The 25,291-nt window shown below is 46.4% G+C and overlaps 1 protein-coding gene across 1 annotated transcript in view; it reads right to left on the bottom strand.

Moving 5' to 3' along the window:
- Positions 1–300: 300 nt before the first annotated feature.
- The window catches only part of LOC149326930 (uncharacterized), a 244,252-nt gene continuing 219,261 nt past the window's right edge, over positions 301–25,291 (bottom strand). Inside the window, exon 3 of the mRNA XM_089563514.1 lies at positions 301–589. Within this exon, the coding sequence (XP_089419640.1) occupies positions 374–589 (216 nt within the window). The 3' untranslated portion in view covers positions 301–373. The remainder of the gene's footprint in view (positions 590–25,291) is intronic.

Raw genomic sequence — 25,291 nt, 5'->3', positions numbered from 1 at the left:
TTGGTGTCAGAAGCCGAGCATCGCAGCCACTGAAAGAACGTGTCAGCTATTTAATGAACTTGTGTGAACGCGTGATATGAAATGTCCAGGAGATATAAGTACACGAATTAATGAGCTCCTAGGCATTGTTGCCTGGACCCTTAGCGGCCGGCCCCTCTGTATTTCATTCGCTACGGAGTGCACGAGAAAAGTTTAAAGGACTCGAAGATTAATGACAAAAAATAAGGAAAATGAAACAATTTTTGACGCAAAGACGACGTTACACACTTTTTGTGGTGATGATCACCATTGCGGCAGGTTTATTCGGATAAAGTTTAGAAATACATGGGAACCACAGGCATAAAATACACCTGCTATAATTACAAGGTACTACCTAATATACGGACAACAAACAGTCATTATACTTCTTTTCGATGGTCGTGCCGAGGCGTCGGTGGTAATCGTTGATATTCTTGACGAGCTTAACACGGCTGAAGGCACCACCAGTGAGGTTGAACTTAGAACAAGGGGCGGAGTCAGCGTCATATTCAACATCGTAGATGGCCATCCCGAACATTTTGCCTCCAGACACTAGCCAGGAGCTGCAAAGCTGCAGGCATGTGCAAGAAAGAAACAAAAACACGTATTAAGCAGTGCCGAAAGATGGTGCCAGTCCTGTGTATTTTTGCTCCTGCCCAATTCATTGGCACAAACTAAAACTTAGCTGTATGTTATATTCCTCCGCAGTATGATATTTTATCGAGTCTATAGGGAGAGCAGGTAATGTGCAGAATGGTGTTTTAAAAATAAATCACAGTCAGGAAAAATAGCCATCACGACACGCCATACATCGTACATACTATCTCATCTCATGAGCACGCCGACGCTAGACCCTCCTTGTACCACCTTTCATGGGTGTATTATCAAGACGATAGCTAGGCTCTGCCACACGCTAGGTATCCTTTATTTTTCACAGTTAGCTCTTTAAGAATTCGAAGGATGTATTCCCCCATCCCGGAAGTTAATGTTAATTTTTAATCATAGAAGAAATCTGCGAGCAGCTGATCTGCGCAGAAATCTGCGAGCACCCTTCGTGCAGCAGATTTCCTTTCCTCTCGCTTTTTCACGTCAATTTATCGTTCAAATCTTCTTTAGTCGCTCCATCAGCGTTTGTGGATGGCACTGAAGCGTTGTGAAATTTTTGTATAACAGGTGCTTTGATAGGATCATTGCAATAAAAATATGCTGACACAAAATTGCTGAAAGGCGAACCCAGAAAATGATAAAATTGACGCCTTCGTCTTCGAATCAAATCAGTGTAGTGACAATTTTTATATGTTATACAGCGATATTCTACAGAAATATATAATACTCGGAATTTTTCCACATGTTTCATATTACTTAAAAGGTATATCCACAGAGGCTTTGCAAACTATTTCCATAGTCTACAGCTCGTCTTTCGAAATGCGTGTTATATTCGAAATGAGTGTTTTATTACAATGCTTAGTTATGGTTTTAAATCTCGATTTCTTTCTTTAATGATGGACATTTTCTGATCCTTATTGGTACACCCATAGTGGCGACCACAATGTTATCTCCTTTCATGCATGCTTCGAGGCCCCCCAATACCGCAAACTGCATACATGTTGACAGTAAAGCAACCGGAAATTATTTCTAGCGCCAATATTCCCACTCTTTTTAATACGAGCAAAGGGCAGCAAGCAGGCGCAAAACAGACCACATCTGGCTACCGGGCTGAGCGCACGTAGTCCCTATAGGCCCCGTTTCACAACCTGCAGTAAACTTGGCTCCCTAGGGTACATTGGATCGTGGGTTACCTCAGACATCTTTGACAAGCGATATCAGAAATAAACCCATCACTCCAGCGCCTCTGCACGCGGCCGTTCAGCCATACCGCTAGCATGCCATTGCCCTACCACCGGATCAGCGCCACTCGCCTACGCTCGACAATCCAGCTAAGCGACACATGCTCCGTCCTGAGCAACCGGTACCGGTACACAAGCCGACGACATATATTTAGGGTTATTCGTTTTCAGGTTTTATATTTTATGCGAAGCATATTACTAGAGCTACACTAAAGCCCGTCGAGCGCGGCGGTGGAGCTACCATTGACCTTTAGCGTGACCACGTTACACCACGTGACAACATGACGTCACAGCAGAGGAGAGATGGGCTGCCGGCTCGCGCGGTCGGCCGCGGTGGTGGAGGCTCCACATCAGAGGCGCTGCAGCTGACCACGTGACGCTACAGCAGCGGTATAAAGCTCAGCTTGCCTCGCTCTCCGGGCACTTACGAGGCGGCCAGGTGTTGGGATGCCGCCTAGAAGCAGGGCTGATTTCAACGAGAAGCGAAAGCTTCACCGTGCCACAGAGACCGATGAAGAGCGGGATGAACGTCAAACAAGGAAAGCCATGTATTACCAAGCCTAGCCATCAATATGCTTCGCATCTGACTAGGCTTAACCTTAGCTAAGCCTCAGCCATTTTTTTTTCAAATTCGGGGGGTAAAAATCGGGCGTTATTTTTCGGCTCGATAATAGGGGAGAAATTGGGTTTTTTGTGGAAAATCTCCGAAATTCGGCTTTTATCGGGTTAAATTTCAAAACTAATAATTTATTCCATTTGCTCTAACCGGTGGATAACAGTTAGGGCTATATTTTGGGCTGCTTTCAAGAAATTATTGCAAAATTTGGCGTTTCTTTGGAAATTAATTATTACTCGCAGTGAGAGGCAACGGTCAGTTTTGAGAAAAGAAATATTTTCACGAGGGCTGGTCATCGACGTTCTACACGTCCTTGTTAACATACATAACCATCTGCATGCGCAACATCTCGGTTTCCACCCAAGGCCTGTCAGATCTCTGCAGGTGCCTTAGCTGAGAGAACGTTCGCTCAACGTCACAGCTGCCATTAGCTAGGCACAACAGTGACAACGCTGCATTTGCTAGCCTGGGGTAACGCACAGTTGCGTCGTTCCAATAGCCCATCACCTCAACACCTTCATTTGTGGGGCTTGCTTCCAGCAAGTAGTGGTTAAACTCCTCGCGAAGCGAGCCTACATCGTCCATCACGGAAACAAAGAGAGGTCGGTAGTCATCAAACGACTGACTCAGCAGCCGCTTCTTGAACGGATCGAGTACTGCTCCCAGTTTCCACAATGTCAACTGGTTTTACTTCTTTGTCTGAGACTAGAGGCACAGCAATTCCGTGGGCGCAATTGTTTCAGAAATCGGGAAAAATCGGGTTTTACCCGATATTTTAGGAACACGTTCGGGGTGCAAAAATCGGGTAAAATCGGGTTTTAGCCGAAAACAAACAACCCTACATATATTATGTCCACGGTGCCACCTACCACGTTTAGCTCCAGGCGCTAATGAAGTGGTTACTCAGCCCGAATTCCAGGGTTGGATCCCCGCCAAGGCGGCCGCGTTTGTTAGGGCACGAAACGCATCAGGCCGGCAGGTGCTTAAGAATATCACTGCAGGTTAAAGATAACCAGGCGGTCGAATTTATTCCAGCGCCCTACACAACGGCACCATTGCTTTCTTGACTCCCTCTTTTATCCCTTCCTTTATGGCGCTGTTCGCGTGTGCACCAAGATGGGCGAAAGTTAATCCACGATTTCATTTCCTTGAACCGCCAACCAGCTCCTCCACCGTGACCCCACTGTCGGCAGATGAGCGACTCTTTAGCAGGCTAAAGTATTCGTTTCTAGAGCACTTCAGCGTGTCAGGAGTAGAAGACCATGGTCACCTTAACGCATTCCGACTTTTCCTTTCACTAAATCACTTTCTCTCTCTGCACTTCAGACTGCTGTCAACTCATCTCTGTTGCGCAGAGCCCAATCCGTCACCACATCACAGCACCTCCACTAGTGACGCCGCTGCATCACCATCGGGCTCTTCCCAGGCAGAACGGCCGCAACTTAGAGCCAACGTTCAGAAGGCTACCAATGTGTTTTTCCAAGCATCCTATCGTCAGCAGTTTCGATACATTGGAATTTTTTGTATGGTCGCTGTCAGCGCCATCCGCGCTCTCCGCCTACGCCGTGTCCATAGTAGGCTCCAGCCAAGATGCACATAGCACATAGCATTGATGCACATAGCACGGACTCCTCAACCACATCGACCTGCTCCCAGTGAGGCATCAGGCCTTTGTTTGAAAGGCATGGTCCCTTTTTCTGACGAGTCGCGCATCACCAGAGCTCGTAAGAGTGCTAGCAAGTATCGAGCGCCCCCTACCTGCAAACGATGATGGCATCATGAATGGCAATGCCACCGCTAACAGCCACGGCAGGATAAAGGAAATCGCCGTGTCTTCTCTAAGAGCTTCAATTTCACAGCGAGGACATGCCCTCGCAGGTTGCTTCCTGCAGCTCAGGTTACTGCCTAAAGGTTTGCTCTCCCAAGACATCGATGCCTTCATCATGTGGTGCAGCAACTGTTAACACAAGACGAGATTCCATCACCTTCGAATCTGCACGCCAAAGGTGCGTCTGCTTCCTTGCCATTTCTACCAAAGTAGCGCCGGCTTCGTTGTTCCAGCATACTGTTCGCATTTGCTGAGGACGGCAGCGCTCAGTGCCCATTTCTCAGGCATCGATCCCGCAGTCAATTAATAGTGTTGCACAGGCGGTGCTTCCCGGATGGCACGAAGAATCAAGAACTCTGCATACGGCCTGCTTGCCACGCTGTTCTCCGAGGGCGACCTCCCCAGCAATCTCTCCACTGACCGTTAGCCCTAATGGTTTCTACCTGGGCTTGACACACACAGCATTGTGTATACTTCGCACAAAGTTTTTCACTGAACATTCCCGTGGATATGCGGAGTCTTCCGTACCACCCAAGGAAGCGATGTCATCACTCCGAAACCACTGTGGAGTTCGTCCTTGAGGGAACAGTGGGAGAGCAACACCGTGTACCCGGATTTTATTCTTTGATCGTGTGTACAATACGGAGTCGTGCAGATAGCCGATAAACATAGATGGCGAATCCTAAAACGGCTAATACTGTGTAAGAATTGCTTCTGACAATCCAGCTTGGCGCGGGGCATGCATTAGGCGGTGAGCGCTTGTCCGCGCCGTGACTAGTGGCTGAGGACAACGGGTCCTCACGTCAGCGCCACGTTCTTTGGTAAAAGCAGTCTCTAGGCGCCTGCCGTGGTAATAAGCGAGAGCTCGGGGCCAATGCGCCTCTCTTTGTTCCAAAAAATTGAAAACTCTGCAACAAGCTGCACTGAAATCCATGTGGCCTCTAGGTGCCACTAGCGCCGCTGATTTCGCTTGACCCATGCGGAAGCTAATGACCATTCTCCCAGACGCACATCCATACCCCAATCAACTGGCTAAACTATGGTCCGGCCAAGAATAGCGCGAGCCATCCACCGACCAAGATTCATTAGGCCGATTTCACCCGCTTAGGCAAGCGGGTGGAAGCCTGAATTTCAGGACTGACATTGGCGTTAGAAAGGGCAGGCATAAGCAGTTGGCATCGGGCCAACGTTGTGGTGCTAAGTATCTGCTGAGACTTTGTGCCGAAAAAATATTTCCTGTTTTGTCATCTTATAGTACTCCGTAATCCTTTCGCCCCTTGTCAAGTTTGAGGGGTTGTCAGGGGTGTGAGGGATTGGATGAGCGTCAGAAACTTGCTGGCGGAGAGGTCAAGCAGCTGCGTTGGCCGTCTCACTCCCCGTCGTTGATAGGTGCCCTGGTATGGAGAAGTTATGGATATTTAAAGGATTTCACATTTCAAAACGTTTTGAATACGGAGTACCCACACGACCCATACGCAATTGCGCTCCGCTGCATGTGAGTTTGAGAAAAATTGTTGCCTTGCTATTCGTGGATATCGCTGGTGACGTAGCTGCCTCTTCAGCCCAGGTGATATCCTCTGCTTGGCTAACGCTGCATGCGATTTTAAGGGGGAAGCCTTTAATGTCTCATCGTTGTAAGCAGCAGTTGTCGACAGAAATGTCGCGCTTTTCAATTGGTCGAAATGGTCGTAACGTCACAGAGCGCGAATTTCAAACGGGGCCAATTATACTTTGGCTAGTAACCATGCAACCAATTGAAGGGATCGTATATTGATGCTCCAAGTAAGTGGGACAGAGCTTAGTTAATGGCTTAATTACCCAATTAGCCTAATTAACTTTTCTAGTCAGGCCATATAAATAAATAAAACCGAGTAGAAAATTGGTCGAGCTCGGGAATCGAGCCCCAGTCTTCGGAGTGCGAGACGAGCATACTATCCACTCCGCCATGCCAGCTCGATGGTTTGGAATGAACAAAGGTGCGTCTAGTGAATACGGTGTCTTCGCTCACTCCCATCCTCCTCTCTTACCTTCAGGCGAGGTTTAGGTGTCCACCGAGATGTGAGAGACAGATACATTTCAATTCCTCAAAAACCAATTTACCGACGAGCGAAGCGTAGAACCGAATGGGTGATGGTGTTCTGTGGACTCCCTGGCAGCGTTGGGAGACGCTGTCGCGTTCCACTCTTAGAGGCGAAGCTTAACATCTTAACCACACATTAGTGCCCGCACTTTAGGTCAGAAAAGTAACCCCCCCCCCCCCCCCTGAACTTTGACGGGTGTCCACCAAGATATGTGACACAGTTACTGCGTAATTTCCTTTCCTCAAATACAATTTTCATTTTCTTCATTACGGGCCATCTTTGTCTTTCTTCTTTCACTCCCACTTACTTCCTTCCTCTACGGTGCGGTTCAGGTGTCCATGGAGATGACAGAGGATTACTGCGCCATTTCCTTTCCTCAAAAATCGTTGCGTTCAAGGGGTAAGGCATCGCGCCAAACGGGTGGAGGCGTTCCGTGGACTTCCTGGCAGCGCTACAACACGCTGTCGCGTTCCACTCCTAAAGGCGAAGCATAAGCGTTATTAATTAGCAGTTAATTAGTATTCAGGCATTAATAAGTAATTAACCATTAATTAGTGATTTGCCACCATATAGTAATTAGTACTCAATTACATTTGACGCCACCAGTGCCACAGAAGCAGTCAAAGTGGTGCGGAAAACGCTTTAGCCTCTACGCACTTTAGACAGCCAAAGCGCCCCCTGAATTTTAACCCCTTAGGTGCAACTTCACCTGCTGGATTTGCCGTGGCCCCTTTTACGGGTCCAGTCGTATCAACGTAGATCATATCCTTGCTTCAATCCCAGCGCATAGAGAGGCCTCTAATAGAGGGCAGGGAGTAGCCCGACTTCCAGGAAAGCCTAACCGTCAGGTAGTAGAGCGTATTCATCGTGCGGCAGGCATAAGTGCGGCTGCAGGCAGGTTTCGTAGATACGTAGGAGTAATTGTAGATCAGGTAGCCATGCAGGAAGAAGAAACGTGAGAAACCATGCACGAGGCCGCTCCCTGCCAATCGAATGGAAAACGGCTTTGGTCACTTTTATTCCTAAAGCTGGCAAACCAATTGACACAGATAACCTCCGCCCCATCTCTCTCACCTCATGTGTGGGCAAACTAATGGAGACGATGGTGCAAGATCGGTTATCTACATATCTTGAACACACACAGGTCTTTGCGAGCACCATGTTCGGATTCCGCCCACACAGATCCGCACAGGATGTCCTCCTGCAACTCAATCGGCAAGTCCTTGACCCCCTCGAATGCCCCCATAATGACCGGGTAGTACTCGCTTTGAATCTTAAAGGGGCATTTGACAATGTAACACATGAGATCATACTCACTAACCTAAGTCACACCGACTGTGGCCTCAACACATTCCAATACATAAGCCAATTTTTAATGGATCTTCAATCCTACATTCGAATTCAAGATAGAGACCATGGTCCTTACCTACTCGGCACGCGGGGAACCCCTCAAGACGCGGTACTTTCCCCGCTGCTCTTCAATCTAGCCATGATGCACCTGCCGGCCCAGCTGAGTGGTGTCGCCGGCGTGCAGCACGTCCTGTACGCCGATGACATCACTCTGTGGGCCACGCAGGGCGGCACAGGAGACATTGAAACCAGCCTGCAAACAGCGGCGACGATAGCAGACCGCTACGCCCGCCACTGTGGTCTTCAATGTTCCCCTCAAAAATCGGAATTTGTGCACCTCCGCCCCTCACAGAAGTGCACAACTAAAATATCTCTCTCTCTTGAGAGTGGTCACATACGCGAAAGTGATGAGATACGGGTACTCGGACTCTACATCCACAAACACAGGCGGCCAGACACTACACTGGCCAAACTCCGTAAGGTGGGGGACCAGGTGGGTCGCATGGTCCGCCGGGTTTCCAACAAACGCGGAGGGTTACGAAGTAAGGATGCCTTGCGGCTGGCAAACCCCTTCGTAACTAGTCGAATTCCGACAAAAGCATTTGTTGGGCGAGTTGGTGTTTTTGATGATCCATAACTACAGCGCAACCGACAGGACAGAGATGAAGAAGGGACACCACACAGCGCTGTGTGGTGTCCCTTCTTCATCTCTGTCCTGTCGTTTGCGCTGTAGTTATGGATAGTCGAATTCTCTATTCGACTCCATATCTCCACCTACGGAAACAAGAGGAGGACGCCCTTGAGGTCATCCTTCGCAAAATTGTTAAACGTGCCCTTGACCTCCCCATCACTACTTCAAACAGCCGGCTTATGGCTCTTGGGGTGGTGAATACTTTCCGGGAGCTCCGGGAGGCGCACCTTACAAACCAGTACATGCGCTTGTCGCTAACGGAGTCGGGTCGCCGCCTTCTTGCTCGACTCCATATCAAACACACCCCTCCAATGGAAGACAGGTTTCGCATCCCGGAACTGTGGAGACGTGCCCTCCACGTGCGGCCTCTTCCAGCAAACATGTCACATGAAGACCATAATGGTCGGCGCCTGGCACGAGCGGAAGCGCTAGCCCGATATTATGGCAACAAAACAGGTGTATACTACGTGGACGCCTCCAGCCCTCACCACGGGGGATGGTACACGGCCGCGGTAGTTCACAACAGCAACACAGTTAACGGCCTAACTTTCAGAGCCCGCAGTGCAACACAAGCAGAAGAGGTCGCGATTGCTCTCGCGGCCCCACATTCCAATTCAAAATACATAATCACCGACTCGCGAGGGGCCTGTCGGAACGTCGATGAAGGCTGCACTCCCTTCCTAGCCTATCGAATATACCAAAATTGCATACGGGATACGGACCCCGCACACCGTTACCTCATATGGGCCCCTGCTCATCAGCGGTTGGCAGGAAACGAGGCAGCAGACGCAGCCGCCCGCGCGCTCTCTCACCGGGCTGTTTTCTCCTCCCCATCCGATCAGGAACCAGATTTTAATCCGATCTATACATTCAAAGATATTACAACATATTATCAAAATTGTCATCGCCTTTACCCTAGCCCATGTAAAGGCCTGAAGAAGGCGGATGAGCGGCTCCTTCTCCGCCTTCTCACCAATACATTGCTGTGCCCGGCAGCGCTAAAACATTTTGACCCCTCCTTTAGCGGCAGCTGCCCACACTGTAGTGCGGTGTCTTCTGACACCTATCACATGGTGTGGGCCTGCCCTTCCAACCCCGCTATTCCCCCCCTCCCCAACCCAACCCGGGAGGACTGGGAGGCGACCCTGCTCGGCTGCCACGACTTACAGGCCCAACAAGCCTTAGTCGGGCGCGCCCGGGCGGCGGCAACCGCCACTGGAGTCCCATACTAGGGACCTCCACCTAGTGTTTGTAAGGATCGGTCCCTTACGGGCTGATCCAAACATACCTCCTGTTCATTCGTAATAAATGTTTGCACCACCACCACCCTCAAAGGAACATTTTTTGACAACCTCCACAAATATAGCCAGCACAAGACAGACTAATATCGACATTTTTACAGTGCAGCAGTGCAACTGCCAGGGCCAGAAGCTAAAGCATGGAGCGTTCGGACAGTGCAAGTACAACGGTCAGAGACCCCCTAAATTCATATTAGAAAAGAAAGGCACCACAACGACCTACACGGCTTACGACACCGACAAACCCATCCCGGACAGCAGAGTGGCAACACTCATCTCTAAAGGAGTACACTGCGAGGGGGCTAGGAAGCTGTAGTCCCATCGCCCCCCCCCCCTCCCCCCTCCCCGAGAATGAGCGTTGTGGCCGGGCAAATAGCGTAAAGTACAGTTGGCTAAAAGATGAAACATGACAGCCTTAGCAGTCCTAAACAGCTGCGCGTACGCCGACTTGTCTTCAGCCAACAAAAGGGAAGACAACACTAATATTTTCAGGTCCAGTTCACCGGATCTGACTGGCGACAGGAATTTTCTTTAAATGTCCTGTTCCAAGTCTTCATACGGAATCATATGAATGACTATTCGATAAGCGCACCATTTTGTTTGGTGCATAGTGTTTTCTAACACATCGAACCCTCCCCGAACACCCAAATCATGCCTTCACCCGAAAGGTCCTCTATGAACGTAAATATCGAAATAAGCTTTATGTAATCCTTTTTTGAGCGTTTGAGGCTTGCATTTCGAATGAAGAGCGCCTTTAAACGCCAGTTTTAATATATTTCCCTTTTCTCTTGAAGCTAAGCAAAGGCTTGCTCCCAAAAATATGATGCACACATACTGCGCGACGTGACTGTAAGAAATAGAGTAAACTCGCTAATTCAAACTTCTAGGGACCAGAGATGTTAGTTTGAATTATCCTGTTTTAAATTATCAGAAGTGCACCTCAATAGGACACAGCACAAAATGCGGTTTGGTTCAATCGATATGTGAGCACACAAACAATATTTTGGATCTATTTTTCTGTGCGAATCTGGGCAGGGCATGCACGGTTAAGGCAAACTACCTGCTGCCCCTTAAGAGTAACAGAGTGGAAACCAAGCGAAGGCAACTCTATCAGGAGGCGGCACAAAGTTAGGAGGGCGGATGATATTAAGGCGGAAGCCTTTAATGCCTCATCGTTGTAAGCAGGAGCTGTCGACAGAAATGTCACGCTTTTCAATTGGTCGAAACGGTCGTGACGTCACAGTGCGCGAATTTCAAACGGGGCCAATTGTACTTTGGCTACTAACCATGCAACCAATTAAAGGGATCGTATAGTGATGCTCCAAGTAAGTTTGACTGAGTTTAATTAATTCCCTACTTAACCAATTAGTCAAACCTTTCTAGTCAGACCAGATAAATAAATAAAACCCAGTAAGAAATTGGCCGAGCTTGGGAATCGAACCCCGGTCTCCGGAGTGCTAGTCGAGCCAATATTTTAGGAGGTATTGGTCGAGCACGCTACCACTCCGCCATGCCAGCTCGATGGTTTGGAATGAACAAAGGTGCGTCTAGTGAATACGGTGTCTTCGTTCCCTCCCATCTTCCTCCCTTCCCGTTACGGCGAGGTTCGGATGTCCGCCAGGATATGCGAGACACATACACTTCCTTTCCTCAAAAACCAATTTACCGACGAGCAAGGCGTATTTGTCCGCGTTTCAGATTGACCCAAGTTGTCGTGACTACACCGCGCGCGAAATTTGACGGGTGTCCACCGAAATATGTGAGACAGTTACTGTGCAAATTCCTGTCCTCAAATACAATTCTCGACTAGTGTCTACTGAGATATGTGAGACAGTTAATGAGTAATTTCCTTTCCACAAATACAATTTCCATTGTGTTCATTACGGCCCCTCTTTCTTCTTTCACTCACACTTCCTCCCTTCCTGTACGGTGCGCCTCAGGTGTCCACCGAGATAACAGAGAATTACAACCCCATTTCCTTTCCTCAAAAAGCGTTGCGTTGAAAGGGCAACGCACCGCGCCGAACAGGTGGTGGCGTTCCTTGGTCTCCGTGGCAGCCCTACAACACGCTGTCGCGTTCCACTCCTAAAGGCGAAGCTTAAGCGCCCTTAATTGGCAGTTAATTAATGCACCAACAAAATGTGCAGTGAACAATCGCGCAGCAGAATGCAGCACTCAGGCTTTCGCCTTTCACCAGTTTAGCCGCTAAAGTTCCTCGTAATTTTTTAAGCAGTTTGCAAGGATATTGTGGGCGCAGCTGTTAGAATACATGTATAATTAGAGCGACATGGGAGAGGCCGTTGCCTTGCAGTAGGCGCAAGTGAGGTTGATGATGGTGATTAAATGCAAGTGAAAGGCAGTGATATATTCGTTTACTCAAGTGTAACTATAAAAAATTCCGAGAAGGTCCCAGTAACCCCAAGGTAGAGAAATCGAATGGGTACAAAAAAGTTCTATAAAAAGTTGAGCACCTCGGAAATTTCATTGATTGAAAAAAATTGGTAACGGCCTTCTGTCTCTAAGGGCAAAACTGCACGGCAATGACGATTTTTTGGAACTCCGCAAAGGTGTACTGCATGCCACTGTCGGTGTTATCAAAGCAGAAGCGCTCCAGAATAGTATGGCCTTCGGCGGCCTCACCACAAGTGGGACGAAGTAGTACAGGAACCTCCTCTCACGCGACAGTGTCCATGTAAGGAGTCTTCACCGCTGAACTCTCAACTAGTAATGAGCGCTAGTTTTATCAGTTAACAGGACCATTTGGGTAGACGCGAGGGAAACACACATACCACTGGAACCCCGACATGCCTTGTAAAGAGAAAAACAAAAGTGTGTGGGATGCTTTGCCGCTTTTTTACTATATCTTTTTGGTTTGGTGCTAGAAAGGTACGCCGCCATAGCCAGCGCTCACTACTACCCAACCTGGTACTACCCAGCCAGCTTTTCCTTGCTGCCACCAGGCGCCGCCACGTTACCTCAAACTCCAGCGCAAGAGGCCTCATAGACCTCTTGCATTGCCCAGGGGGCGCTGCGAAAAAGGTGCTAAAGAGCGCCCTCTGCCCTCGGAGCGCCGGGCGCGCTGGATAGCTGCAGTTCGACGCACTGAGTAAGTGAACCTTCGCGTTTGCTGGCTGCTTCGCCTCCCTTGATGTTTGTTTGGTTATCCGCATTGCTGAAATTCATTCTTTTTGCACATGCAGTCCGGACGGCAAACCGTGGGATGCAGTGCCGAACACCAGAATATGCAAGCTGGTTAGGTTACAGGTTAGGTCCGAACGAAGGTTAAGACTGCGGTACTAGTACGAGGCTATAACCTCTACTGGTTTTATATAAAAGAATACTCTGTTTCAATTAGAGACATTAAGTTAGTAAGTTAGTTTCATGAGTAAGTTAGTTTCATGAGCGAGGTAGAGCACGGTGGCGGCAATTGGCGAAAGACAGGGTTAATTGTAGGGACATGGAAGAGGCATTTTGCCCTAGTAGTGGGCGTATTCATGCTCATGGTGATGATGATGATGAAGTTAGTAAAAGACAAATTTTGTTTTCGAAAGGTTAAGGTTCATGAGCGAGATAGAGCACGGTGGTGGCAATTGTCGAAGGACAGGGTTAATTGGAGGGACATGGAAGAGGCATTTGCCCTAGTAGTGGGCGTATTCAGGCTCATGGTGATGATGATGATGAAGGTAGTAAAAGACAAATTTTGTTTTCAAAAGGTTAAGTTTCATGAGTGAGGTAGAGCACGGTGGCGGCAATTGGCGAAGGACAGGGTTAATTGGAGGGACATGGAAGAGGCATTTGCCCTAGTAGTGGGCGTATTCAGGCTCATGGTAATGATGATGATGAAGTTAGTAAAAGACAAATTTTCTCTTCTAAAGTTTGTTTCATGAGCGAGGTAAATCACTATGCTGTCACTGAGTCGAGGCCAAACTGATGGGCTAGGGATCATCGTTAGAATAAATTTTCCGGTATATTACACATTTTTTGGTGAAAAGACGGCTTTGGCAAGAAATGGAGTTCAGTAAAGCGTTAATAATATGAAAGAAAAGCAAGGGGCCAAGCACGCTTTCTTGTGGGACGCCAGAATGTACGGGGATGAAAGAAGAAATATGGTTATTAACAGTGGTAAACTGGAACCTGGTAGACAGGAAATCTTTAATCCATACTATAACAAAAGGGTGAACATTGAGCAGTGTAAATTTGGTTAATAACCAGTTGTGAAGTACCATGTCGAATGCTTTAGAAAAAGCAAGAAATATGTAATAAGGGAGTAACTACTCATTGCATCCACCCAATGCCAATGGGTGGATGCCAATGAGTAATTACTCCCTTATTACAAATTTACTCCACCTTGGGGGATTCCCCTAAAACATTTTTGACCAAGAAATATGTGTTGTACTTGAGTACCTGCATAACAGCTGAATGTTGGTCAGGGATGAAAAAGCAAGATGCGTTTCGCGTCAGTAGCCTTTACGGAAGCAATGCTAGCACATAAAGATGATATTCTGCTGTTGTAAATAGTTAATTACGTCCGAATGAATTATGTGCTCAAGAAGTTTGCAGACTGCGCTGGTTAATGAAATGTGTCTAGAACTGAGTGGTGATGAACAATCGCCCGACTTGAAAATGGGCACAACCATAGCTACCCACCTGTAGCGTGGAATCAAACCGGATGAAAGAGACAGAAAAACAAAATAGCGGAGGAGATGCGATGAATACGTTCACATGAATTCGCGAGTGTTTTGTTCTGAAACACAAGGTGCTCAGACGATTATCCGGTGTTAAGCTTCCTCTGTAAAGATAAGTCCGAGCATCGCTGACAAATATTTCGCACATTGTGACGTTAGATTTTTACATAATATGAGCTGAACCGTGCTCTTCATCAGTAAAAGCTGATGTGAATGCGTTATGGAGAGTCTGTGCGCATTCAGCTACAGGAGCAGTGCCTCCTTGAGCATTGGTTAAAGTTTCGTGACGATGATTCGAGGGGTTTATTGCCTGCCAGAACTAGCCAGGGTTATTAGTTAACATTGATGGTAAATCGTGAGTGAAGAAGTGGCGGCGAGCAGGTATCAACACCGGCTGATAATCCAAATCGCACGCTTTAAGCGTTTCCCGCATTAGAGTTCTTGTTTTGGTCGGCCTGTCTGTAAAGGCGCTCTTCATTTTTTTAAGCGGCGTAGGTGCTGATTAAACCAATGGGCGGTGCTAACTAGTGCATGGTATATTGATGAAGGGTATGAATCTCTTAACAACCGCAGTATGTTTATCCCTGAACAGTCTGCAGTTCACCTCCACTGAACGTGTTGAAAAATGTAGAAGAAAGTACTGAGCAAAAACTGTCAACTCAGCGTTTATTTCACCGATGTTCGCTCGGTTGTAGAACATGACTTGTTCGTTACGAGTTGCTCCTTTTGTCGTGCACGAAATTTAAGCTCTCCCGTGAATATGTAATGACCATAAAAGCCTTCTAAAAGCGTAATGTTGCAACAATGATGAGGATTATTGGTTCGGATGCGGTCAACAACAATGGAAAAAGTAGTGGATCGACACGTAGGTTCAAAACTAGGTTATGGAGTTGAAAAATGAAGGCAAGACGGGAGGAAAGCCTGCGCTGCAGGACGATTAGCTGGACCACTTAATGAGGACCTATTAACTGCTCAAAAGTTAAGATCACCTATTGATAGCGGGAATAAATTAGGAAATTGAAGAGTGACTTCTCTTTGCAGTGTACGGAATTGACTTCAGAATAAAGTTTAAATAACAGCTGCTAAACAACTAGACGGCTGTAGATAACACGACTAGTGACATTTCAAACGAACCCACACTGACCCAAGTCCCGATGTGACCTCTATAAGCACAGCAGTAACCTCTTTTTTCTAATGGCAAAAAGTACACCATCACCAGCCCTTCGGCTTATGCGGTCACAACGAAATATCTTACACTCTGAGTCGCAGAGGAAAATGCATTCTAAATGACCAGCGCAAAAAAACAGATGGCTAGAAGAGAAGAAACACAGACGACAGGACAGGCGGTGTCCTGTCGCGCAATTTTGATTGAACGTATTTCTTCTACATAGGGCTTTTTGAAGCGAAAAGCTTCACTACGAGGATTGGAGCCGAGCTTCGCGTGAGCCGGTGCACAGATTTGCAGTTCTGCGCATGCGCGAAACAGAGTGACGTCACACGCGGCGCAGGTGGCTGCAGAAGTCGCCGCCGACTCCTTCGCCTGACCTTTCGTCGCAGCCGCGCGCTACAGCGCATCTGCACCGCCTCTACCACTGCGCGAGCTTCTCCTCCTCTCCACCGTTTCACCTTTCGATGCACCCAGACATGGCTGTAGAAAGTCTGCCCAACCAAAAGTGCTAGCTTGGGAGTTGCCCGAAAAACAGCGAAGAAATGAAAAGCTCAAAGCTAAACATATGGCTGAAACGCCAGAAAACCGGGCAGAACGCCTCTCAAACCAAGTGTAACTTAAGCTTTTTGCTTGTATATTCAGGCTTAACCAGAGCTTAGCCACTGACATTTTTTTTCCATGTCGTCCACCTAAGTACAATTCTGCCATCACGCCGGTCAACCCTGTGGCTGCGACCACCTGCCAGTCGAGGGTGCTTTCCTTCTGTTAAGGCGAAAGCCTTTAATGTCTCATCGTTGTAAGCAGCAGTTGTCGACAGAGAATGTCACGCTTTTCAGTTGGTCGAAACGGTCGCGACGTCACAGTGCGCCAATTTCAAACGGGGCCAATTGTACTTTGGCTAGTAACCATGCAACCAATAGAAGGGACCATATAGTGATGCTCCAAGTAAGTGGGACTGAGCTTAGTTAATTGCTTAATTACCCAATTAGCCTAATTACCTTCTCTATTCAGGCCATATAAATAAATAAAACCTAGTAAGAAATTGGTCGAGCTCTGGAATCGAACCCCGGTCTTCGGAGTGCGAGACGAACATGCTATCCACTCCGCCATGCCAGCTCGATGGTTTGGAATGAACAAAGGCACGTCTAGTGAATACGGTGTCTTCGCTCACTGCCATCCTCCTCCCTTTCCTTCCGGCGAGGTTTAGGTGTCCACCGAGATATGAGAGAGAAATAATTTCCTTTCCTCAAAAACCAATTTACCGACGAGCGAGGCGTAGAACCGAATGGGCGATGGCGTTCTATGGACTCCCTGACAGTGTTGCAAGACGCTCTCGCGTTCCACTCTTAGAGGCGAAGCTTAACATCTTAACCACACATCAGTGACCACACTTTAGGTCAAAAAAGTGCACCCCCCCCCCCCCCCCTGAATTTTGACGGGTGTCCACCGAGATATGTGAGACAGTTACTGCGTAATTTTCTTTCCTCAAATACAATTTTCATTTCCTTCATTACGGGCCATCTTCGTCTTTCTTCTTTGACTCGCACTTCCTCCGTTCCTCTACGGTGCGGTTCAGGTGTGCACCGAGATGACAGAGATTTACTGCGCCATTTCCTTTCCTCAAAAACCGTTGCGTTGAAACGGCAAGGCATCGCGCCGAACGGGTGGTGGCGTTCCGTGGACTCCCTGGCAGCGCTACAACACGCTGTCACGTTCCACTCCTAAAGGCGAAGCTTAAGCTTAAGCTTAATTAGCAGTTAATTAGTATTCAGGCATTAATCAGTAATTAACCATTAATTAGTGATTTGTCATCACTTAGTAATTAGTACTCAATTACATGTGACGCCACCAGTGGCACAGAAGCACTGAAAGTGGTGCGGAAAACGCTTTCGCCTCTACGCACTTTAGACAGTCAAAGTGCCCCCTGAATTTTTTGAAGAAGAGGGTAGTAAAAACAGCGCCCGTCCTGTGGTATGTGTTTCCTCTCGTCTCCGTCTGTTTTCGCGCTGGTGATTTCGAATCATATGCCACCAACTCGCCTAGTGAGCGATTTAGAAGGTAATTGCAGTTGTCAGCAATCGTGCCATTTAACCAAGGCTAGGGAAGTGCGAGGATAGACGAACTGCACGAATCGATTAGTGGAGAAAGAGCCACGTTTTTAGAAGGAACACTTCTAATGTTAGTGTAGAGCAAACCAGCATTCAAATCAGTGTGGTGCTGTGCGTGGGACCGCGAGTGTGGTTTGACTGCGAATTTATGAGGACTGGAAGATGTACCTCTCTCGCTTGACATCCGCTTTGCGTGGCTCGTTTCATCATCTCAAAATAAAGCTCACTATTGATATGCAGTTTATCAAAACCCAAAGGCACCTTGTAACCTTCTTTTTTACTCATTCCGCCTACTTGAGCAGTTGTCGGCGTTTCTCGAGAACAGTTTGGGAGTAATCACATGAAATGCTGAAGTGCGTATTTTTGAGCTTGTCGAAAAGGTGCACCAGTTGCAGGGTGTCCTGTGCCAGGGTTATCAAAGAACTTGGGCTATGAGCTGATCCCAGGCCAGCCAAGCATCCTCGTTGGGGGAGAGATGTATGGAAAGCAGCTGACTCAATAGTAAAAACACAGGGTAAAAGGGAATTCTCCAAATGAGACTGATGGACTTCTCGGCCTCGCTCGGCCATTGAAATGTGGACAGGAAGCTACCGAGAATTCTCAGTCTTATCTTTTTCCGTGTTGACTATGTCACTGCTCTTTTTTGTTTGATGTTTTGTTTCTTTAAATTTCACAAGTGGAAAAAAATGACAGTCGGTTTTGGCAATTAGGCAAAATGCGGACATGTGCGCTAGCAAGACATCAATTGTCGGTTGCAGCTACGAACTACTTGGTGATACTAGGCTTCCACGCATTTACCATCTCAAGTTCTGTTTATCTACTATCTATGCATCATTCTAATCACGTTCTCCTCCTAACTCCTGCTGGTCATTCCGCTTAGCTCAGTTCGCTTAAAGGCTGCGGCGCATTATTAACGTCCCAGGTTCTCTCAAGGGTTACCACAGGCTGCACTTGGCTCGTAAGCCACCCGGTGGGTGTGTGAGCAGTGGTGCAGTGGTAAAAGGCAGGCGTTATTTTAGGTGTTGTCATCAGTGGGACGTGGGGGCTCGGGCTAAGTTGCGACCCACGTTTCCCTTGCCGAGCAGCCTCTCGCGATTAAATGGGCTGCCGCCTGACACGGAGGGCCTACGAACCGGTAGGCAGGTGAGAACCCTGCCACAAAACCTGCTTCAGACAGAGGCAAACACGCAACGACCAAATGCGGGGAGTGGCGGCTATCAGCGCTAGAGCACTAAAAATTGGCTGCCAGTTGCGGCAGTCAGCAAAATGCACTTTTAGCCTTGTAGTTGAAGCATTTGAATCATACGCGAATGCAGGCTGAACACAGTGTGCAACAACCGTGTTGTTTGAAGTTTGAAGTTTATTTCAGTATTATGAGTACTGAGGACACGCAGACAAAAAGTCATACTTGGTTTGACGAGGTCCGCGATCCCTTACAGGGCATACAGCATAACAACTTAACAAATTACATTGCACCATGAGAATGCACAGACAATAAATGCAGATCATTCTAACTGACAAAACAACCAGCAATTATAGAGGCTAACACTAAGAATATAATGAGAAGCATTTGGAGGCACTTATACAATACGTAAAGCGCGGGAATTTAACTGGGTTGGTAGTTTGTGCGACAACATTTGGTGTCCATAATTAGTGCGGGCTCTTGGCACCTGCCAGGGCACGTTCACTCGCAAAGAATGCACATGTTCTTTTGCACTCAAACCTGAAACACATTGAAGGAATGTGTCATTGTATTTAGTTGATGTTTGGTATCGTTTTAACAGCGTATCTTCATATAGTGCAGTTACAGGTTTAAGATTTAATGACGTGAAAAGGGGTGCAGTATGGGCATCGTACGGTTGATTGGCAATAAGACGCACTCCTTGTTTTTATACTTTATACAATTTGTCTACATTTGTTTGTGTTGTGGTAACCCACACCAGGTAACAATAGCTTAGCTGGGACAAAAACAAAGATTTGTAAATTAACAGTTTAATGTTTTGAGGCAGAAAAAACGTAACTTACACAAAATTTCAACTTTTCTAGATAGCTTATTCAACACAGCTTCTACTTGCTCTCTCCATGACATGTGTTGCTCAAAAAGCACACCAAGGCTCTTAATTGTGCGAACAATTTTTATATCTGTGGAACCAAGTTTTAAATGTAGGTTGCTATCAATGACACGTTGTTTCGGCAGGAAGACTTTGTTGTCACTGCATTTATGGTTAGAGTGTTTGTATTGCTCCAGGCGTGCAATTTTGCTAGTAGCCGGTTTCCTCGACTCATTAGCTCGGCCAAGGTAGTTCCTTTCAGAAATAGGCTCATATCATCGGCATAAATTACAAATTTAGAGGTATTGTCAATTTTCACGACATCATTAATATACAAGTTGAATAACAAAGGACCTAATATGCTACCTTGGGGAACACCTGCTTGGATAGATTTTATTTCAGATACCACACCATTTACTGCTACCAATTGGCAGCAATGTTGAAAATATGACGACAGAAGGTCCATGAATGTTCCTCGAAAACCATAACAGTTCAATTAAGCTAATAGAGTGGGACGGTTAAGACAATCAAATGCCTTGGAATAATCGACAAATATGCCCAAGACATCCGTATGCAATTCGAACGAGTCTAAAATATATTTTTTTTTTAGTTAGAAGGGCCGTTTCAGCGGACCATCCCGTTCTGAAACCGAACTGAGAGGTTGTAATCAACTGGTGTATATTTGCAAAACTGGTCATGCGATTGTGAAGTAACTTTTCTACACAATTCGAAAAAATTGGCCAAATGGAGATAGAACAGTAATTCGAGAAGTTATTTCTGTCACTTCCTTTAATAAGAACGGTCATTTTTGCTGCCTGGAGCTGTCTAGGAAAGGTCGCTTGTAAAAACATTAGGTTTATGATATGTTCTAGTACGAAAGAAATAATATGTGCTGCATGCTTAATTGGCGATATTTGAAGATCATCATGTCGGCACTTTTGCTGTTGCTTAATGACATGATAGTGGCACTGATTTCATGGGCAGCGGTGGGCATTAAAAATGCACTGTTATAAAGCATTTGTAAGTCATCGGTGCACTTGGCATCATGAGTACTATTTGCCAAAGAAACAAAATACTCATTGAAAGCATTAGCTAATTCTATGCCATTTAATACTTCTCCATTTATGGAAATCGAGAATGGTGGAGCATTGGTGGAACCTCTGCCGAGGGCGCTGTTGCGCGTCAGGTCTGTGAAGTGTCTCTGCATTAAATAGATTATCTAAATATTTTCTTTTGGCGTCTCGAAGAGAATTATTTAGCTTGTTTCTATGAGACATAAAAGAGCGTAAGTCGTCTATGCTTTTGGTGTTAATGAAGCGGTGGGAAAGCCTGTTTTTCTCGCGTATTGCATTCAGGTGTTCTTTTGTTATCCACGGTTTTCGTGCTTTGCATGGCGATTTAATGGTCACGTACGGAAAACATCAGTCGTATACTCCCTTGAATATGTTTAGGAACGTATCATAGGCTTCTTCAGCATCAGTAGCTCTAAAAACACCCTCCCAATTTACGCGGCTTAGCTCGTCACTGAACAGCTGCAGTGTGGTGGTATCTATTTTTCTGAAGGCTACATTTTGAGATGGTTTCTTGTTAAATTGATTACCAGTGCTACGACTAGATAGGAGAAAAATGGGCAAGTGATCGCTAATATGCGCGTTGATGATGCCTGCTGTGAGCTGATCGGTGGAAATGTTCGTGATAAATACATCAATTAGAGTCACTGTAGAAACCTGAACGCGTGTAGGTAAATATATAGCGTTAATGCAAGAACTTGCCTCCAGAATTCTACAAAGTTCTGTTAGTGTTTCTGATGTTCGCACGAAATTAATGTTTAAATCGCCTCCTAGAATCAGTGTGTAATTTTTATCATTGATCCAGTTCAAAAATGTTTCAAGGAATGTGAAAAATTCATGGATAGAACTATTGGGTGGACGGTACATTACGGAGTATACGTTAGCGCCACATTTAACTGTTAGTATTCCGTAGTCTGCTGTTGATTCGATGTCGGCTGCGCCTAAGCGTAAGGCGAGAGGCATCTACAACTTGACGCTGCCACCGTTGAGCTTCTTCTTTGGTAGTGGCTTACGTCGCAGCCGCAGCACATGGTGCACTACTGCTATCCCGCCGACCTCCCTGAACCATTCTCGTTAGCTTTGTTCGCAGCGCTCAGTTCACAGTCGCCGTCTTCAATCCTGCGCCCAGGAGCCGCGTTATGAAATGCGGGAAAATCGATGACTGGCTCGAAGAAAATATGGACAGAAATAAGGCAGGCGAACAAATTGGGGAGCTCGAGACGATGACGAGGGAGTCGGGACGGCTGCACAAGGTGGTCGCGTTGGATCAGAGATCGAAGCCTAAGTGACCAGCTTTCACTGTCTACTTGGTTGATGCGGACCCCGGTCGTAACTTAATTATTGAGGGCATAATAGTGTGGCATAATTTTGCCAGCGGTACCGAGACGACCACTATTAATATTCTGCAATAAATGGATGCAATTATTAATAACAATAATGATAATTTTTATTTTCATCCGCGTACGTTGACGGAGGGGGTGGCAATAAAAACAATTAATGTGTAAAGAGGAAGAAGAGCAGCCGCGGCAGCCGCATTGCCAGCGCACAGCGCGAGATCGCTTGGTTGGTAACCGAAGACCGGACCGGCGTTTTGGCTAGCAATCCTTAGGCTATTTCCCCGGAGATCCTGCTACAATTTGTTGGAGCTGTGCTGGGTACTTTATTCTTTATTCAGAGGTTACCCCGCAGCGACCATAGGCGTTACAGCAGGGGGGTTACAGCATTGAAAAAAATTCATCCTCGTGAGTGCAGCACACCTGCATTTCACTGAGTCGATTCCATTCGCCAATTGTTTTAACAAAAAAGGAGTTTGCGTAAGTGCCAGTCGTTGAGTGATACTCACGAATTTTGAGACTATGGTCTGTGCGCCTGGACACATAGTGAGGCTCTTTCAGATAGGTTTCTCTATTAATACCGGTTTTATTATGAAATATTGTATATAAGAGTTTAAGTCTTAGTTTTCTTCGGCGAGAGGCAAGTAGTTCCAAGTTGAGCTCATTCTTCATGGCACTTAAGCTATCCCGCCGTCAGAATCGTCCTAAGACAAAACTGGCTGCCCGGTTTTGGATTCGTTCAATGTGCTCAGTGAGCGTCTTGTTCGAAGGGTCCCAAACCGCACAGCCATACTCCAAAATAGGTCTCACGCAACTCAGATAAGCTGTGTTTTTTAAACTCACATGACAACATCGCAAATTGCGTTGTATAAAATTCAGTGCTCCACTTGCCCTAAGCACCAAGTCATCAATGTGCGCGTTCCAGGAACAATCAGATGCCAGCGTTATGCCTAAATACTTATTCGCTGCCTCTTTACGTATTAGTTCGCTGTTAATCTTGTATCGCGACACAGTTGGTTTTTCTTTCTAGTAAAACAAACATGAATGCAATTTTTGACATTTAAATTCATTTTCCAAGTGGAACACCATGATTCAATTCTTGTTAGGTCTGTTTGTAAGCATGAAATATCGTTGTCATTAACAATGTTTTTGTATACAACGCAGTCATCTGCAAATAACCGCACAGAAGATGAAATTCCATCAGAAAGGTCGTTTACTTAAACCAAGAACAAGAGTGGTCCCAAAACCGAGCCTTGAGGAACGCCCGATGTAACTTTTACTTAGCCTGAACGTTTCCCATTTAAAACAACACATTGTCGCCGCTGAAACAAATAATTTTGAATCCATTTAACTACAGAAGAGTGAATATTTAATAAATTAAGCTTGCTAACAAGGAGTGAGTGTGACTGTGTATCAAAAGCCTTGTGAAAATCTAAAAAAGCACAGTCAATTTGTCCCCCCACGTCAGCACCTGATGCTAAGTCGTGATAAAACTCGACTAACTGGGTCGTGCAAGACATCCCCTTGCGAAACCCATGCTGCTCTTCAAATAAAAATTTGTTTTGAGCTATGTGTCTCATTACGTGGTGAAACACCCTCAGGCCCAATAGCTTTACCTTCGTCAACATTTTCTAACAGCCTCTGAATACCACCTACACTAATTTCTACTGGCTGCATTGGAGGGACATTGCTCACAGGCGGTACAGTGTTTGAGTCGTGTGTCAGTAAGTATACAGATTGAAAGTAGTCATTAAGACACGTTGCCTTGTCTTCATCGTCGGAGTGGACCTGACCATTATAAACTAATTGACTGATTTCTAGTGATTCAGACCCGCATTCCCTAATATACTTCCAAAATAATCTGGGGTTTTCTTTCATGTTTTCGCTTAGTCTGGAAAAGTAATCGTCCTTTGCCTCTTTTATACTCATTTTGTATTCACTGGCTAGTTCAGAAAGTTTTGCCGCCGCGGTGGCTCAGTGGCTATGGTGCTCGGCTGCTGGCCCGAAAGACGTGGGTTCGATCCCGGCCGCGGCGGCTGAATTTCTTCGGAGGAGAAATTCGAGGCCCGTGTACTGTGCGATGTCAGTGCACGTTAAAGAACCTCAGGTGGTATAAATTTCCGGAGCCCTCCATTACGGCGTCTCTCATAGCCTTAGTCGCTTTGGGACGTTAAACCCCATAAACCAAACCAACCAAACCAAACCAGAAAGTTTTGTAAAGTGAAGAACTGATTTAGTTTTTTTTCAATACGCGAAGTGCACGCTTTCTCCTCCTAATAAGCGACATGATTTGTCCTGTCACCCATTGTTTCCTTCCTTTCTTAAGCCTTGATGATTTGGTCTGTGGTACAAACATATCTGTGAGCTGGAGTAATATATTTTTAAACATTAACAACAACTCATAAACATCACATTCTTCCCCCAAACACTCAAATACAGGCAAGCGATCAAGAAGCTTTTCAGACATACTAGGATAGTCACCTTTTTCAAAAAAATATACTGTCCTTTCAGCACATGCCTTCCGGCGGTACACTTCTGAGTTTAAATTCGCCATGACAGCAAGGTGGTCACTTATACCCGGAATCACGTTCACCGAAGTCACAAGATTAGGTGAATTGCAAAACAGTAGATCTAAAGTATGTTTATCGCGAGTTTGCCTATCTACATGTTGTAGCAGCCCAAACGTATCAGCTATATTTTCATTTCCAAGTTAATACGACCGCTAGTTCCGCTTGCGCATGAGCCATTGTGCCAAAGCAAATCGGGAAGATTGAAGTCTCCCCCGAGCAGCAAAGTCTGAGCGGAAGCCTCGGAAATTATGTCACGCAAGTATTGTAATGATTTTAAATCAGAATTTGGTGGGCGATAAACTACTGCAACCTTTAGCGCAGTGGAATCAGGCATGTCTATCCGGCACCAAACAGTCTCGATGTCGTCGTGGCCAAGATTTAACGCTGATGACGACAGACCAGTGCGAACAAGCAAGAAAACAACTCCGCCCAGGCTTTGCCTATCTTTGCGATAAACGGCAAATTCCTTCGGGAATACTTCACTGTCAGCTATATCTGGCTTCAGCCAAGGTTCTGTCCCAAAAATAATTTCAGCCTTTGCGGAGTCGATAAGTGCAGCCAATTCGTCTGTCTTGT

Source organism: Amblyomma mixtum, chromosome 10 (assembly GCF_055824585.1).
Source record: "Amblyomma mixtum isolate Tamu chromosome 10, ASM5582458v1, whole genome shotgun sequence".
NCBI classification, from domain to species: Eukaryota; Metazoa; Arthropoda; class Arachnida; order Ixodida; family Ixodidae; genus Amblyomma; species Amblyomma mixtum.
The sequence above is the reverse complement of the archived record's forward strand: the minus strand, read 5'-3'. Positions and strand labels throughout refer to the sequence as shown.